This window comes from Alligator sinensis, unplaced genomic scaffold, assembly GCF_000455745.1.
Source record: "Alligator sinensis unplaced genomic scaffold, ASM45574v1 scaffold404_1, whole genome shotgun sequence".
Taxonomy (NCBI): domain Eukaryota; kingdom Metazoa; phylum Chordata; order Crocodylia; family Alligatoridae; genus Alligator; species Alligator sinensis.
The window spans coordinates 4,565,541-4,581,808 of NW_005841839.1; the positions used below are offsets into that span (position 1 = coordinate 4,565,541).

The following is a 16,268-nucleotide window of genomic DNA, read 5'->3' on the forward strand; positions in this document are numbered from 1 at the left end:
GACATGGGGGGATGGGATGCGGGCACAGCTCACTCCGGCTGGTGGGGTGCAAGTGGAAGCAGGGCAGAGCCCCTGTTCCCAGCACTGCTGCACTCACATCCCATGCCCTGCCACACTGGCTGGCAAGCAGCAGCAGCACAGAGCCCCTGCTCCCAGCTGTTCTGTGCCCACATCAGCGCTGAGAGCGGGGATTCTGTGCTGCCATTGCTTGCCAGCCAGCATGGCAGAGCATGGGATGCAGGCGTGGCAGCACTGAGCACAGGGTCTTTGCCCTGCTGCCAGTTGCCCCCTTCCACCCAGAGAGAGCTACACCTGCATTCTGCCCACCTCTCCTCTCCAGCTGGGCAAGCAGCAGCAGGGCATAGCCCCTGCTCCGAGTGCTGCTGAGCCCACATCCTGTGGCCCCCCTGCCCCAGCTAGGCAGCTTGTCCCAGCCTCAGCCTCAATCCCTCCCTCCCCCATGCCCCTTTCCTTCTCCCCTTCCCCAACCCCAACAGACTTGTCAGCTGTCTGTTTAGTCTATGGCTGAACTGCCGAATCTTTTCCGAATTGATTTGGATGCTTCGAATCGATTCGGAGCTTTTAATTGGTCTCCTGATTCGATTCAGAGATTTGGTCCCTGAACTGGGCTGAATCTCCTCCAAATCGAATCGGCTACCAAAGCTTCACACAGCCCTAGCAGGCAGCACTGTAAAGTTCAAAGAATTTATAAGAGAAACAGTGTAAAAAAGTTCTCCATCTCAAAATCTGGGAATACACCAGGGATGGCCAACCTGTGATAAGTGCCATGAGCAACCTCTGTGTGTGGCATACAGCATATCAGGGAGGGGACAAGAAGCACAGTAGCAGATAGGGCAGAAAGCACAGCATGAGATGGGGCAGAAAGCACAGGGGAGGGAGCTGAAAGCAGATCCACAGATAGCTTTCTGCTTCCTGCCCTGTGCTCCGCACCCAGAGCTGTAGATCAGACAGAGGAAAGGGATTGGAGTGGTACTTGGGGAGGGTGCAACACTAACCTGTTAGGCCTGCCTGCCAAAAAGGTTGTCCCCCACTGGAGCAGGCAAAGCTATCCAAATTGAAGCAGTTCTTGCTGTGGAACTGCCTGGAGTTTTCAGATCTGTGCAATGCTCACTGCATAGAAATCTTTCAAGCTACAATGTTACGACCAACCTCAGACAAGTTCATCTGGATAAGCCTCATTATAATGGAGTTTAACTGAAAGGAGCAGCCCAGATTGCCCAGTTTGATTACAATCCAAGTAGAGGGATAAAAATAGATGCAACAAGCACACACTGAGTAGTGATGTTTGAAACCACCTCCTCAAGCAGCTGGTGCACCAAGGGTATGATGTGCTTAGTCACTGAGAAGTGATGCCCCCTGCCAGGTTGTGATTTGACATGAAGAAGCAACTACATAAGAAATCACATGCTGGAGGCTGACTGTTAGCAACGTTCAACAGGAAGGACTTGCAGTCAGTCAGGTTTGTCCTCGTCATCATCATCATCAAGGGCAGAGTGTCTCAGGGACTTAGAGTTATCATTCAAACAACATAGTATAGAAATAGAATATAACCCCCCTCCCCACAGGCATTTGAATAATGTAATATACCAATTCTGTACAGAGATAGCTGCTTACATCCTCCACCTCTTCTTTGGGTTCTCGTCGGGCAACGATAACTTCAGATTTCACCCTAGAAGGCAGAAGAAGAAATTAAACAAACCAACAAGTAACATGCTGGCATCTGTTGCTGGACTGAAAGACCTACACAGAAAAGGTGTAAAGAAGTACATCATATTTTCACCACTTTGAAACTGTGAGCAATATGTCCAAGCCCCCATGGGCCTTCTGAAGTTCCTACTCAAGCTGATGAATACCTTACTCTGCAAATATTGCTGAAGTATTGCTGCAATCCACTGAAAATGAACAGTAGAGAGAGGTACTTATTTGGCTTTGTACAACTGGGACATTCCTTCATTGCACTTTGTGAACATGTCACACAATGCACACATGCCAAAGGGATGATGTCTAGCAGTTTAGACTCAGAATTCAGGAGCTAGTTCAAAAAAGCTTGATAAAATAACGTACATTTTCATTTTATAGTTCAAGGCTAAATCACACTTTAAGATGTTGCTCTGCTAGCTTTGCAAAAGTTATACTGAAGTATTGGCCTCAACACTGAAGTATTGGGCATAAGTTGCAGAAAGGAAAACTGACCAAAATAACGTTGAAACCAATCAACTTTCATTGTACCTCTTAAGTGACAAAAGAAAAGCAAAAACCCAGCATAAAGCAAACTGCATTTGAGTTCTTTAGATAAAGTGCTTCAGTTTTAATAATCTAAAGGGCCATAGCAAGATATGGAAAAAAATGTATTGTCCCAACAGGGACATATGTCAGCAATAGAGGACAGGCAATAGCTGCATTAACCCCAATGGCTGCCGCTGCTACTTCTGGATCTAGCCTGTGTGAAGGCCCACAGCCTAAGTCCGGCCCCAGAGGAGAAGCAAATGTAACACCCCTGCATTATAACAATATATACCAAATACTAACAAATAGTGTATGTGTGTGCGGAAGTGTGTGCATGAACAGACATACATACATATAACACTAACAATACTAAATACTAACAAATCTAAATTCTGTATTTGGTAACCAATTCATATCCTAGGAAAATAACAAGATCTGCAATATTCCCCGGGACATCACAATACAGTCTTGGGATTTACCTACCCACCCATTATGAAACCATTAAATAGGACACATAACCTGAGCTACCACCCTGGGTTAGCTTAAGAAAAAGTAGCCTCTTAAAATTCATAGCACATATATGTCTAAGGGTGGATGCTAACACTATTATCCCACATCAACAACACTGATATGGTAGTAAAGAAATAGGCCTACTATAGTTTCAGGTTATGGAGAGCACATTTTTCTCTCCAACTGCACCAGTGAGACCCCCACTTCTCTTCAATCTCTGATATTTGAAAGGGCTCAGATGTTACTTTCAGCCCAGAATTGCAAAGATATCAACCATTCCTGTCCCACAGCACTGGGACAGTCAGTTTCTATTTTACAGAGAGACAATCTAGAGCAAAAAAAAAATGCAGCTATTACCAAAAAAACCCCCAACCCCAAGCCTTCTATTTGACTGATTATTAAAGAAACAGCAGCACTTCACAATTAAACACCAATACACGATCAGCCAGTCCAACCTCTGGATGCTTAAGAGGGACAGCATATGAACAGGGTATATCTAGAGTGATCTATCTCCTGTCATACCCTCCCTGGCATCCACCATTATTGGTTTAGAAGGTGCCAGAGGATACATCCCTGGCCATTCTATTTAGTAACCAGTAATAGATCTATCAGCCCTGAATTTGTCTGGTCCCTTTCTGAACCTGGCTATACTCTGCCTCCACCACCTCCTGTGGTGGTGAGTTCTGTAAGTTAACTGTGCACTACATAAAAAAGTACTTTCACTTGTTAGTTGTAAACCTGTCTCCTGCTAATTTCAGTGGGTGTCCCAAGTTCTAGTATTCTGTGACTGGGTAAATAACAGTTCCCTATTCACTCTGTCCATCCCCCTCATGATTTTATAAACTTCTATTATATCCCCCTGCAACCTTCTCTTTTCCAAACTGAAGAGTTCTAGCCTTTTTACTCTCTCCTGGCATGGCAGCTGTTTCATTACCCTGATCATCTTGGTTGCCCTTCTCTGTACCTTTTTCTAATTCTGCTACATCCCTTTTGAGATGTGGAAACCAGAACTATGCACACTGGTTGCACATAGTTGTGAGAACTTCAGAAAGCTGACCTGTAACCTCTACAGACTCACTTTCTTTCAAGAAAGTGAAAACTGAAATTCTGAAGAAAAAGACCACAGACTTAAGGAAGTGGTGGTCCAGTGTATGAGCATGTAACAAGCCATTTCCATACCCTGGCTCTCATGCACTTGCATGGAGTTCAAGGAGGCTTGGTTACAATCACTGATGGGGAATGTTAAAATCCTGACAAAATATTTTCTTATTTTTAAAAACTCAAGGAAACATTTAAACTCAATGTTTGAAAGAATGTACTTACTTATATCTAAGCTACCTGAATTTTTCCTTTCAAATGGTCTACCAAGTGTCTTTGAATTGCAATACTAAACCCCATGAGGGAAAATAATTAAACTGACAGATAAACTGTATAAGTGAGTTTTCTGTGGTGCTTCTTTGAATCAGTCTCAAGTTGGGAAGCTGTTTGGGGCAGTGAGCATGGCTCTCACCTCTTAAGTTCCTCTTCTAGTTCCTTGACTCTGTTCTCCATCTTTGCTTTGGCTTGCTTTGTTGCTTCAAGCTCCCCCTTCAGCACTTCCTGCTCTCCAGACAGCTGGTCCACCTTGGCGATCAAGTCATTCTTCACAACATTCAAAGCATTTCTTAAAAAGTGAAAGGAACAGTAAACTGAGATGCACATAGCGCAGCAACTATCTGCAATAGAAAGCTGAGACAACAGTCACCCAGCGGCAAGGAGGTGCTAAGTAAGAGCTTCGGGGAAAATAATTAAATATAGTGATTGGGGGGGGTGGCGGCTCTCAGAGCCTCTGAAAGCTGCTCTAATTAATGTGTCCTCCTCCCCCCCAGCACGTGTATAGACACTCAATAAGTCTAATTGTAATCTCTAATAGATATTGGTTTAACACCTGAAGAATGAAGCCCAATACCATGCCACAATTTTTTTTTAATCAGTAAATTCTGATAGCTCAAATATTTTTGATATCCAAAATTCTTAGCTTAAGTAACTTCCTGGGACAATGAGTTCAACAGTTTTTGATCCATGACAGTATTTTTCCATTCATCCTATGACTTTTTGACTTCTTTAATGGCCTTTTTACAGGACCTTGTCACAGACTTTTTAAAGTTCAAATCAATTAGATCAACAGATTTGCTTTTATCCACTATTCTATCCACACATTCAAAACATTCTAAGAGATTAGTGAGACACACTTTCCCATTGCAAAAGGTAAATCTTGCAACTAAGCCTTCACAAATGATATCTTGAAGATCCCTTATGCCGCTTGTGGGTCAGATCCAGCTCACGCTGAAGTTAACGCAAAGCCTGCCATGGACTTCAAGCAGGGTTTGACCCTATAAGCAGATGTGCTGAGTTCAATCAAGCATCTGCATAAAAGAAACAGGCAGGAATGTCTCTCAGACACACAACACCTCTTTCACAAGCTAACACCATCATAAATAATTTGTCAAACCAGATATTAGCAAGCCCCAACAAGGCAGAACTTCTGGCCTGGAATTATTCCAAAATAAGAGGATATTTAAAAAACAGACAAGCAGTTCAGAATTTGAAAGTTTCTTACTTGGTCTCCAGAAGCTGAGAGTTTTCCAACAGCAGATTCCCCACTTCTTTGCCCATTCCTGAAAAAAGAGGCCAGGCATTTTTTATTTGCACCTTCAGAAAAATTACCCCTCCTGATGTGCTGATTGACTCATGCTTAGCAGGAGAAATACATTTTATTAGATAGTTCTACACCTATGCATCCTGCTGCAGACAGCAGAATACCTCATGCTGAACTAACAGCAGCAGAGATGTCCAAGTGCCTTTTCTATAAAGGACATTAATGCAGACCTTGCCACTTAACCAAATGTACACAAGCTTCCTTGAGTGGGATGGGCAAAAGAAATAGCTCTTCTAAAGTTGGTTAGGGGAAGCTGGGTCTAAGACTTCTACTCTAACCCTCAGACACAGCAACAGTTCTTTACAGTAGTTTCTACAGAGGAAACTAGAAGCTCAGGGATTCTTAGTTTTCACAGAAATTATAGCAAGGCAGAGTGCTTTCCAAACTATGACCCATCACTGGATATCATAAGATTTTTGTTTTTCTTAACAGATATGTCCAAAGTACAGACTTGAAACCAAGAGTAAGAAAGTCTCTACATTTAAATTATAGTCAGAACATTGAAGGTCCAAACTTAATAGCATATCAGTCAGGTCTTTTTACATTCATGTGAGTAGGTTAATGAACAAACCCAACTGCAATGTTTGACATTTTTCATTAGACAAACCCAATTTTTCATTTAATTCACTTTTATAGTAAAAGAATGAATGACACACACTTGAAATCAATGGCATTTAGCAAAACATGATAGGACACACAAAGTGAGAACAGATTACAACACTCCCACACACAGATCCTCTTCCCACAGTTAGATGGGATGGGTTTATGATGGCAAAAGCAAATTCCCAGCAAGAATGGACAAGAAGCAGCATTTTTATATATATATATATATATATATATATATATTTAAAACTCAATAGACAGGAAATTAGTCACTTTGATGTTTCAGGCAACGTGTTATCTGGGTGCTGTGTCAGGGATTACTGCAAATACCTAAGAAGTAGCAGATAAAAACTCTCAGCTGGATGCAAACCAATTAAAAATATTTTTTTAGTGGTGGGAGGAGGGAGGGAACACATAAAGAGAAAAAGCTTTCTTTTTTCTTAGAGATGACTACACATGTGGTATATGCTAGTGGGAACTACACATATGGTATGCACGGAGCTCAGAGCTCATGAAGCATATGACTGGTCATAAATTACATCTTCATTCTACAGGTTTTTAAGCAATAAATCAAGTTAAATATGTATCTAACAATGTTCCAGAAACAGAGGACATAATAGGCATCTACATGTGGTCCGGGGGGACAGGGGGCATCTTAATTAGAGCAGCTCTTGGGAGCCACTTTAATTAAAGTGTCTGTAGTGTCACATATATTCAGTGTCCTCTGCTTCAAAATGGCTTGTATGACAAGGTTTAGGTAAAGCACCCCTGCCACCATTTTGAAGTATGGGGACACTGAATACACAAGATACTGAGGCTGCTGGAGCGTGCTAATTAGCATGCTCCAGCAGACTTGATTAATCAAGTCTGCTCCAACATGCTGTAATTACAGTGTGTCTGAGCAGATGTCCCACATGTCTACAGGCACCCAATGGGCAGACTGCTCATCTCTAGGCTCTCCTTTGGACTAATTCATCCTCCATTTTGGTTTCTTTGTACTGGTACCATGACACACAACATCTTCTATACAGAAATGAACTGTATTGTGGAGGGCAAGCCTGTCATTGCCAAATAAGAAGCTCCACAATGCCAGGGATATCTTCCTGAGAGCTATCATTTTATGTCATTTTAGCACAATGGAAACTAAGGGTTGCTTTAACCCAGGAATGATACAAATGGCTGTTTATGGGAACAGAAAAATGAAAAGAAAGTTCCCACAGCAATTGAGTTGCCATTTCTGAGAAACACCTCAACCAAGTGCACCATGTAGGGGAACACTGAGATGTTCATAGTGGGACAGTCCTGTCTACATAAAGAAAGTTGCAAATAAAGGGAAACATTTTAAAATCTATTCCTAGTATGCAACCAAAAGGAAAGAAAAGTCTGGGAAGAGCCATGTTTTACATGCTAATCCCAGACAGAGAGTGTGAAGCATCAAAGTGGATAATCTACTATACCCAGATACAGAAGATAATCCCCCAAACCACAGAAATGGAACAACTTTCTCCTGCTTCTCAAAGAGGTGACACCACCACCACAAAAAACCAAAACCAAGGAAACTCAAGACACATGGAGAGATGTCAGGTGGATAGGAGGAGTTTAAAAGAAGTATGTTTAAAAGTGGCCTTTGCCTTACCAAAGAAATCATCCCGCACTATGAGAGCCATCCCATACGGAAGGGGAAACAGAACGAGTTGGGGAAGAGGTAGGGGGGAGAAAGGAAGAGAAAAAAAGCAGCCATTAAGTACCAGTCTGTAAACAGCAAACAGAGCAGCTCATTAGTGTGCATGGGTATGTGTGCAATGTGGCTGCATATATTGTGATGCTTAGTTGGAGTAAATCTGTTGTGTTCTCCTAAAGCCTGGCCTAATGGGGATTTAAGCCTGAGATTTATGAACAAGCTCAGTGCAAGGTTCTGTTTCACCTCCCACTTCATTGTCTTAATTTATTCCGATCTTTGGGCCTCCCATGACTAGGACAGAGGTAACTAAACAGACAGTATGGATAGAGTGAGGAAAAGACAGGGGGTGAAGAAAACTAAAAGGAGGAAAACATCACAGGTTATGTCTGGGGTGTCCTTGCTCTTTGTACATCTAGCCAAATCTATTTTCTTGCCTAAGAAAATTCCCATTAACTTCAGTGAGGGTTTTCCAAAGGAGAGACCTTAGGATTTGGTCTCGAATAGGTGAATGATAAACAAATATCTGAACTAAAGGAAAAGGAGATGCATAATGGTCTCCCTTTACTTTGTAAAATTCAATAAGCACCTCACAGATCCAATCCTTAGAAATACTGAATATCCTCAGTTCTCACTGAAGTCAACTAGATACTCAGCATTTCATAGGATTATGTTCACAGGACTATCTTTCAACACACTGATGTCTGCATAAGAAAACTGCCATGAGATAGCTGGCAAAGACCTGATCCAACTTGCACTGAAGTCAAGAGAAAAACTCCTATTGGCTTAAATGGGAACTGGATCAGGACTTAACTGCATTTTAAGAAAAGGGGAAAATTCTGCATGTTTAGGCCTCCTGGCAACTTCTGATGACAGAGTGGGGCTCTATGGTGGCAAGTCTCTTCTACACACACACAAAAATATAAAAGGAAGGCACAGAGATACCATCTTCAAACTATCCTGCCAAGAGAACAAGCCTTCCATAAAAAGCAGATTTGCCACTTTCTAATCCATCTAGGAAGAAACAAGCAATCTACTACCTTGCTGCTGTTCTGGAGGAGGGGAAACATGCATTACCCAAGTCTATATCAGGTGTTGAATAAGCAGACAGATTCCTCAAAACTTCATTCATGTAAGGGAAGGAGAAGAACCTAAACTAGATTTCTGTGCACACCTGGAATGGACTTGGGGTGCACAGAACCTGACAAAAGGTTCCTTCTCTGACAAAAAGGAACTTTCCATCCCAGAGTAAAGGGAAAGACACAGCAAGGTTTCCCCAAGGTCCTTAAGAGACAAGTCAATGTAGAGAGTAGAGTGAACCTGCAGACAGCCACAAAAAAAAGTTTACCAAAATGTAGCAGGCATGTAAGCATAAAGCAGAGATGTCCTATTGTGTTGGGACCTATCAGTGCAAGGCAACCAAACAAGGAAAGGGCAGGACAAAGTCCGCAAAGCCAACTGTGATTGGACAACAGTAGGGGAGTATCACATGTGTATACCACATCATTCAATCTAAACTCAACAAGGAAAAGAAAAAGAAGCAAACAAGGAAACTGAACAGAGGAGAGATACACACCTGAGAACTCCCCTATGGGCCATGTCCAGCGAAGCACAGAGAGACAGGGGAAAAAGGAAGTGAAAAAAGGATCAATCAGTGACTGAAAACAACAAAATAAAAATTTTGTTTAAAAAAAATTAACAATGACTCAGCCATTTCAATGTCAAAAGGCATGAAATAGTAAGGACAGGACCTGCCATGACTGCAGATGGCATGATTCTACATACAGGACAGAAAAAAATTGAGGAAAGATAACCTGCAGTGCAACTGGAACCACATGGCTTAGCTAGCCTCAGTTTTTCAGACCAAAATTTGAGGTCACATCTTCCTAGACTAGATGAACTTCAGTTTCCCTGTGACATGTTCCATTTAAAACTGCAGGACAAAAGCTAGCTCCCATGTCCCTCTCATCCTCCAGCCCCACATCAAGGAATGATATATTTGTTTTTAACAACCATATTTTATAGTAAAAACAGGCACATTTGAAAGATCTCTCAACTTGAAAAGACAATCAGTTGCGTTTAATATAGTCTTTGTATCCCAACACTGAGACTGTGTTTGGTTTAAACTGCTGTGATGACAAATGAACTACATAAAACTTACCGCAAAAGTGGCTGAATTTCTCTCTTCATCACAAACCCCCTTTTATGTGAAGGGAGGTTTTAACCTCCAAAGCAAATACAGCCACGTCACCTAGAAGTGAAAGGAAGCTCCTTCCCATAGCCCCAAACCATCATCCCTTTGTCATTCACCCTTCAGTGCCAGATTCTTATAGGACAGTCAGAACAAGAGGAGGGTGAGTGGGGAGGGCTATTTCCAGAACAGGTACAGAAGGAACACAGGATTAAAAAGTGAACAAGCAGAACAAAAGAGGAATGATACTGATGGGACAAAATGTTCATATGATTTTTAAGATTTAACAGGAAGAAGATCATGCTACTACTTCTACAGATTGTAGTTTTATCAGTGATGCTCAGGATTTTTAGGACCTGTGGGTAGGGGGAAAAATGTATAATCAGCCTTTGGTCCATAAGAGAAAGCATTGTCCATAAGAGAAGCAAAGGCCTTTTAAAAATCATAATTAATTAGATACAAGAAAATGAGTTTGACAGTATTTTCAGGAAACTGATATGCCATTTTCCTAAGCCTATTAGGAAATCCAGGAAAGCTTCCCCTACCCAAATGGTCTACCATCACTATTATAGTTTTGTAACTGCAGACTATATCCATTCTTCAGTTACAGATGAGCCCTACCAGTTCTGCTGCTCTAGTCAGAGCCAGAAAATTGTCCAGGCGCATAATTGGTGAAAAGTTGGCAACTGAAACAAAACAAAAAAATCTATCCCAGGATGCTTGAGATGACACACTTTAAAATGCCTTTCTTGGTACTATGATGTAGTGAACTGGCTATGTAAGGTGGACAAACAAAAGCTTTTGCAGAGTTTCAGAATTCTTTCTTGGTGGCATATCCATGCTCCTGTTTGATCTATAGGAAGGGTAAATCTTTCCATAGGAAGAACAGACATTCAGGACAGGGAAATGTAAAACAAGAGTCTACTTTGGAACACTATTTTATTTGACATAGCATAGCGTAGCACTTTTTAAGCAAGTCAAATGGGAGAGGTGTGCACACACCCATGCATGTTTGTTTATACATTTTCTACTACGTATGTCATTTAAATTACTGTACTGAAGCCAAGGGATTTCCTTGCAGTTGGACTCTCAGTGCTTTTGTAAAATGGGTTTTCCTTTTGTAGAGCATATTCTAAGTGTTTCATCCTTTACATTAGGCTGCTGCTTCTGTAGTCTCCCTACTAACTGAAGAACTGAGCAACTCCATGCTCACTTACAGTGTGAGTTGACTGCAAGACCTACTCACAGAAAGAACAACCTACAAACAATGCAAGTGAACATGCTGGTCCCAAATAACAACACTTCAAGTGCAGGGGAGCCAGGAGATATTCTGGTACATATCTGTTTTTGAATTCACTGAAGAGGAGTAAATAGAAACATCAGTTCCAAGCAAAAGAGGCTCAGAGATTAAAAAATCTTCCTTTTGGCCATTTCAGTAAGCAACAAGAAGAAAAAGAAAACACAGTCTTTGGTAAAGATTTGAAAAGAAGTAGTTTATGAAGAATTTGCCCATGAAACCGATTTCAAGATGGAAAAGTTTTCACAGCCTTTCTTCCAGAGTCATGATCATTGAATGCTGCACAACAAACAATTACAAGATGGTGTTATGGTTTTGTGGCTAACATTGTTTCAACCAGGTAGAAGAGGTACATGCAGCAAACTGACTTGATGCATTAGATGGTTACTCTAGAAGCATGGATAATTAAGTACTGACTTAACTCTCAAATGGAATTTGATTATCAAAACATAATCAAGTGGTTGCTGATCAATAAAACCACCATGCTATTTATCACAGTTGAAATATTCCACACAAGGGATGCCCCCCAAATAAAACAGAGCAAAGTCTATTCTAAATTTCAATCATAGGTCAGGACTGAGGTGCTGAGTTGTATGGAGAAAACTTGTACAATGCTAGCAGTTGTGGCTTTTGGGTAACTGGACATTTGCTGAAAAGAAAAATCTGATTACCTTCACCAAGTCTTAATATTAACAGAAGTTTCCAAAGGTACATTAAAAATAAATTGGACCTGGATTCACTAAGAATTCAGGGCTCAATCAAAAAGTATAAAGTAGAAATCCCATGCCTTATGATCTTCCTGCATCACCACTGTATAAGCCACTCCAGTCTCCCATCTCTAGCATACTTGTTGATTACTTGTACTTACCAATACTTCCAAATAATACCAAAAAAAACCCCACAGGCCAAAAATTGCAAATTGATTCCGAGTGCTCGACCTGAGATGCATTAAACCGATTATCAGAGTGAAATGCCTGAGATTCAGACCTTAATCAATGGGAATCAAAATTCTACATTGACAAGATGTGAGGGGGAATGTGCTGTTCTGAATGATCCATAAGCTGAGTTTGCCTTTTCCTAATCGATACATATTTCCTACTGTCCCATAGGTTTTGGTGGCAAGTAGAAAGCCAGAAATACTAAGCAGCAATCCACACTGAAAATACTTGTGATTGCTTGCAAATTGCCACACAAAAGGCCAAGCAGTCCCATGGACAAGGGAAGCACATGGGGACAAGGACACAACAGATGGACAACAGCAAGATTCTCAATCACCACAGTTGTTTGACTCTTCCAAGAAGACTGTAGCCAACAGTTTATGCCAAGGTGACTATCCAAAGTACATGCTGGAGCAGGGAGATGAAGCTCTAACATCCAAGGACAGTTTTTACTAACGGCTCCTTCACTCTGAGTAGCAGCGTCACATCTTCTACAACAATGAACAACGGCACTCCTGAGACGGTCAGAATTTGTGCTCTGTACATCAGCAGACTTGTTCTTCCATAAGAACTGATACACACAACTATTTTAGGCATCTGCATAGGTGTTGCCTCCAGCCACATGAAATGAAAACCAAGTCTCTCATTAACGAGGTGCTGTTTTCACCCAGGGAATTTTCCCAACTTCTTGTCCCATCCTGAATTGGAGTGTAACCAAGCAATTCATCAAGTCTCCTGACAACCGCCAGCATTTTCATGATTTGCTTCTATGGATTCAACTGCAGCTCTTGCGAGTGTTGTAGAATCAGTACCAGGCTTTGGAAGGGTTTAACTTTCAGTTTTCACCAAACAGCCAGGGCAAATGAAACCCCACGATAGTTTGAGTCTTGCTTACTCTGGGATCTCTCACATCCCAAATATGTTAATTTCACACAATTACTTATAATAATATAGCTTTAAGTTTGAAGACAATACACATGCTAAAAAAACAGGAAATAAAAGCTGAAGCTGTTTCTCCAGCCTTACCTCCTTTTTACTGTGGTTAGGTGCTGTAGTACTAAACGATCAACTATGCAGCAAAATGTCCTCAAAGGTCTCAGAATGTCTAAATGCAAGGCTTATTATCTATTCCAGTCAAAAGTGATTTAAACATCTTATTTTATTTTTGCAGAAATGGCCTGCTGCAATTTTGCAACAAGAATAGGAACTGGCTCAGTTGAATCTACATCCACAAGTGCACTGGTGAAAACTATTTTTAGCACCAGTTAGGATGCAACCAATAAGCCTTTGTCATTTTCCCACTCACAAGAAACCACCAGAAAGAAAATATGTTTCCTCCAAACTCCATGCTCTTGCCACTCAGACCACTGAAGGCATTTTGGGAGGGTCCTCTTACATCTCAAATTAGTGAAGAGCTCCTTAAATCAAGCCATTGAAATCTGGAAGTAGGACATGTAGCTATAAACTCTAATTTTTCATGTCTGTACTACATAAGTATTCACTAGGGCCCTGAGTCAGGAAAGCATCCCTGTTTGGCAAGGTTCTTAAGTACATTCTTCCATCTGATTAACTTCACTGAGACTTTGGCACAGCTTAAATGTTGTCATTAATTGGGCCTAAGCCAGTAGCCTAACTAGGGCAGGGAGACTGGGGAAGTTGCCCCAGGTCCTGACTGGGGGGGAAATGGGGGAAACTGCTATTACCACAACCACACAATTGCACCAGCACCATGGCAGCAACCAGAATTTCCCCCTGCTCTTGTGTGTTGTAACTTCCCCTGCACCAGGCTACATTGTTATTCCTCTGGGCTAACCACCCAAGGACCTACCCAAGCAGGCATTAGGCTTCCTCTGCAGTCTGATGTATAGTATCTTTTTTGGTGGTTCCAAAGTCTTGCTCAGGCATCTCAGGGGATTTGGCAAGATCAGGATAGTGTAAACCCCTTTTCAAGATTGGCTTAAAAAGTGTCCTGCATTCTGCTTAAACTATAGTAGAGTAAAAGACATGATACGGGAAATCATGTTCCTGTAGATCAACTGAGATACATTTATTTAAGTCTTTATAAGTTAGTTACTTCCTTGCTGAACAGTGGGGCTATTTTCAAACCTAGATCACTCCTCCCCACAAAAAAATCACAATATCATTCTAAATGAATTTACAAGTGTCTGCAAAGTTATTGCTGGTAGAACAGAAGGGAATATATGTGTTTTACAGAGAGTTTCTACAGGAGAATCATATGCAAAAGCAAACTTACATGCACAAATACAGTCCCAACATTTCAGGGGCCCCAAGTATTTGAATGAAAATTGCATCATCATTATTATTATTATTATATTTCATTCATGAATTGTCTCAAATTCAATCCTTTTTTAATTTTTATATATAAAGTTTCATATATATAAAAATTCAAATTTTATATGAATTTTGGATCCTATATATATATAATTTTTTCTATTCCCATTTCAGTTTTAACACAGAACTACAGGAGAACAGAACTGGTATAAATATCTTTTACCTAGCAAGTCTGCTCCTTCATCCACATCCCCAATGACCTCAGATCCTGCTGTGGAAAGCTCATGATACAGAGAGTCTGTGTTGATGCCAAAAGCTTTGTTTACAATCCCCTGTGTTGGGCTGTTATTGGAAAAATAAAAAGAAGGAATCTTGTTACTTGGGAACATTCTACTTTTGCATTATTGAACAACATAGGTCACTGAAGTCAAAACACTGCAAGTTTTCCCAACCTTATAGGTTTGAGCTAGTGGACATATTAGGTAATGGAAAAATATTTAAGAACAAGTACCCTTAAGGTCTCAAGTATAAATGGTACCACTGCTGTAATGAGCACAATAGCCATAACTCAGACCAAAAAGTTAACTTGAAATTCCTTTACAAATCCTATTACATTATATCTATCATATAACAGAAAGCTTCCTAAAACAGGAACACCTAAGTCTGATCTCTGAGCCCATTTATTGAATTCTAAATGTGATCATTCTAGACAACTGAGAGGTGCTTGTTACAGAAGTGAAGACAGATAAGGAGTCAGAAACAGAAACAATGCTAATCTCTTTTTACTTTCCCAACCAGGAGAAGTTAGACTGCACATGCTGTTCTGTTCTTTCTGAGAGTTCTGAGTATATACGGACACATGTAAAAAAGTTGTTTAAGAAGAGATAAATCAAAAAAGAGATGGCTTTACCCTTTAAGAAGCCTGTGGTGTCTTTGGGCTCATTCAGGAGCAAGTTTTAGAGTCTTGGGTCTGAGGTCTCTGAAAGTTGTCTCCTAGACCCACAACTCCATTTCTAATTGTTGATAATTTCATGGTTCCGATTAGAACACGAATTTTGGGGAAGGCTGCAGTCATGGAGGAAGAGGCAAACTCTCAGGGAGTCACAGCCAACCGCAAAGGCTGGTATGAATATGGGGATATATTGGGTGGTGTGTTTACACTTTCCTGCATTGATAACAGACAAGTCATCATGTTCAGCACTACTGGAGCTTATCTCAAGTTGTGTAGCCTCATTCCTAGACATTAAATTCCAATAATCGAGCCAGGAGTTTGCATGGCTGGCTATTTCAAACAGGATGGGGAACAATATGATTACCAGATGCAAAGAGAAGTGAATGCATTTTGTTTTGTTTTGTTTTAACCTATATCAGTGGTTTTCAACCTTTTCTCATTTGTGGACCCCTACAAAATCTTGAATGGAGGTGCAGACCCCTCTGAATTGTAAATGTGGGTATTCATATACATTTGATTGATCATAGCCATCTTTTGTGATGCCCTTAGACATAATCTGTGGACTCCAGGGGTCCACAGACTGAAAACCATTGACCTACATAGTTACACGGACATCCAATATCCCCAAGGCATAAAAAATGGACACCAAGGCTGTGGACCGACATATTCTGAGGCACATGCTCTCTCTAGTGAGCATTAACAAACAGCAAGAAGCAAGTGGCATTTAAATTGCCCTGTGGCCAAGCTTTGATTGGACTGGATTACTTTTGGTAATCTCAATTTAAGGAAGCATTATGTATTCCAAAAGTACACCTGTTACAAAGGCTGGACAGCACAAGAGTCCATGACTCAGTGATCCCAG

At 41.0% G+C, this 16,268-nt stretch overlaps 1 protein-coding gene across 7 annotated transcripts in view; it reads right to left on the bottom strand.

Annotated features, from left to right (window-relative positions):
• The window catches only part of MAPK8IP3 (mitogen-activated protein kinase 8 interacting protein 3), a 75,229-nt gene that overhangs the window by 31,504 nt on the left and 27,457 nt on the right, over positions 1–16,268 (bottom strand). For 6 of the 7 annotated variants that reach the window (XM_025204076.1, XM_025204068.1, XM_025204045.1 and 3 more), the window contains 5 exons: positions 14,678–14,796; positions 9,313–9,324; positions 5,357–5,414; positions 4,268–4,420; positions 1,609–1,690 (listed from right to left, as the gene is read on the bottom strand). In XM_025204076.1, coding sequence (XP_025059861.1) covers positions 1,609–1,690; positions 4,268–4,420; positions 5,357–5,414; positions 9,313–9,324; positions 14,678–14,796 — 424 coding nt within the window. The remainder of the gene's footprint in view (positions 1–1,608; positions 1,691–4,267; positions 4,421–5,356; positions 5,415–9,312; positions 9,325–14,677; positions 14,797–16,268) is intronic. The other variant, XM_025204038.1, reaches the window with a different exon arrangement.